Consider the following 1,574-nt stretch of genomic DNA (forward strand, 5'->3'; position numbering starts at 1 on the left):
ACATTCATAATTAATACAGACACAACATATGGCCAAATGCTAGACATAAAGATAGCAGTACAAGATACTTCAGAGAGATGCTCATCTTGCCTGGGAAGCTTCACAGTGCAGTTTGTCCACAAACACTGGAACATTTTGCTGCTAAATCCAGACAAGAAAGTCAGTAATGCTGAATACTTTATGTCTTTGATTTCATATCTCATTCTTTTATTTTTGGTTGTAAGCCTAGGCTTTAACAGTTGAGCCATTTCTCCAGCCCTCATACCTCATTCTTAAGTGATGATTATAACAGAGTGATTTTGATGGTTGATAATTTTAGATTGTTAAAATGATGCTGAGCAGAGCAAAGTGTATTTTATAGAAAGATTATGGCATCCACCCAGGAGTATTGACTACATCCTGCTAGTATTTCTCAGGCGCATGTCTCACTCGGAATCTCCAAGAGGAGGAATGTTTCCTTAGGACTTTTCTTAAAGCAGCGGCCACATCTCTATTCCTCAAACTGTAAATGAGAGGGTTCAACATGGGAGTGAGAATGGTGTAAAAGGCAGACACAACCTTATCTTTCTCAGGTGTGTGGTAGGAATGGGGCAGTACATTGGTGTAGAATGCTGCCCCATAAAAAATGCTCACTACTATAATGTGGGAGGAACACGTGGTGAAGGCTTTCCGCCGGCCTTCGGCAGAGCTCATGTGGTAGACAGTGATGAGGATCCGTGTGTAGGAGACCGAGATGAAGGATATCGGGATAAGTAGCATCAGCACACAGCAGGCATACATCAAGGTTTCATAGAGTGATGTGTCTGTGCAGGATAGCTTCAGCACAGCTGGGATCTCACAGAAAAAGTGGTTGATCTCTCGAGATCCACAGTAAGGAAAGCTCATAGTAACAGGTGTCAGCATGAATCCATCCAAAGACCCACCAGCCCAGGAGCCCAGCACCATAAGCAAACAAACCCTGGGATTCATGATTATGGGGTACCGTAGAGGGTTGCACACAGCCACAAACCTGTCATAAGCCATGAGGCCCAGCAGGAAAAACTCTCCCCCAATCAGTGTCAGGTAGAGAAATATTTGCAAGGCACATCCCAGAAAGGAAATAGTCTTTTCTTCGGACAGGAGATCTTGAAGCATCTTGGGAACAGTGATACAGATGTAGACAGTATCCATGATGGACAACTGGCTGAGCAAAAAGTACATGGGTGTGTGAAGACGAGAGTCCACACGAATGAGCATAATCATGACCAAGTTGGCTGTTACAGCCACTACAAAGATGGAGAAAACCACAGCAAAGATCAGCCCAGGAAATGTTGGGTGAGAGATGAGGCCCAGGAGGATGAAGTCAGTGGAGTTCTGGTAAATAGCCTCCATTTCCACAGAGCATGGCAGCTTAATCAGCTGAAGAGGCAAAAAATTGGTACGTCAACTAATTATCTTTTTTGTGTTATCTATGTTGAGACATAGGAAAAGAAAGGAATGTTCATCTCAGAATTCTCTTGACTCCTTGCTTGAAACTTAGCAGTAAGGCATTATATACATCAAAATCTAAAGTCAAATTCATCAGCTTTGATGGA

General features: G+C 43.0%; 1 protein-coding gene across 1 annotated transcript; it reads right to left on the reverse strand.

The window, feature by feature from the left end:
• Window positions 1–402: 402 nt before the first annotated feature.
• On the reverse strand, window positions 403–1,371 carry LOC114615033 (olfactory receptor 2T2). Its single transcript, XM_028760693.1, has one exon. It carries the CDS (start codon window positions 1,369–1,371, stop codon window positions 403–405), a length of 969 nt encoding a protein of 322 aa, XP_028616526.1.
• Window positions 1,372–1,574: the final 203 nt, after the last annotated feature.

The sequence above is a fragment of the Grammomys surdaster genome, unplaced genomic scaffold, assembly GCF_004785775.1.
Source record: "Grammomys surdaster isolate TR1022 unplaced genomic scaffold, NIH_TR_1.0 126546, whole genome shotgun sequence".
NCBI classification, from domain to species: Eukaryota; Metazoa; Chordata; class Mammalia; order Rodentia; family Muridae; genus Grammomys; species Grammomys surdaster.

Bases quoted from the DNA above. Each gene is read 5' to 3' on its own strand.
- LOC114615033 (XM_028760693.1), bottom strand. From the start codon at position 1,371: ATGGAGGCTATTTACCAGAACTCCACTGACTTCATCCTCCTGGGCCTC.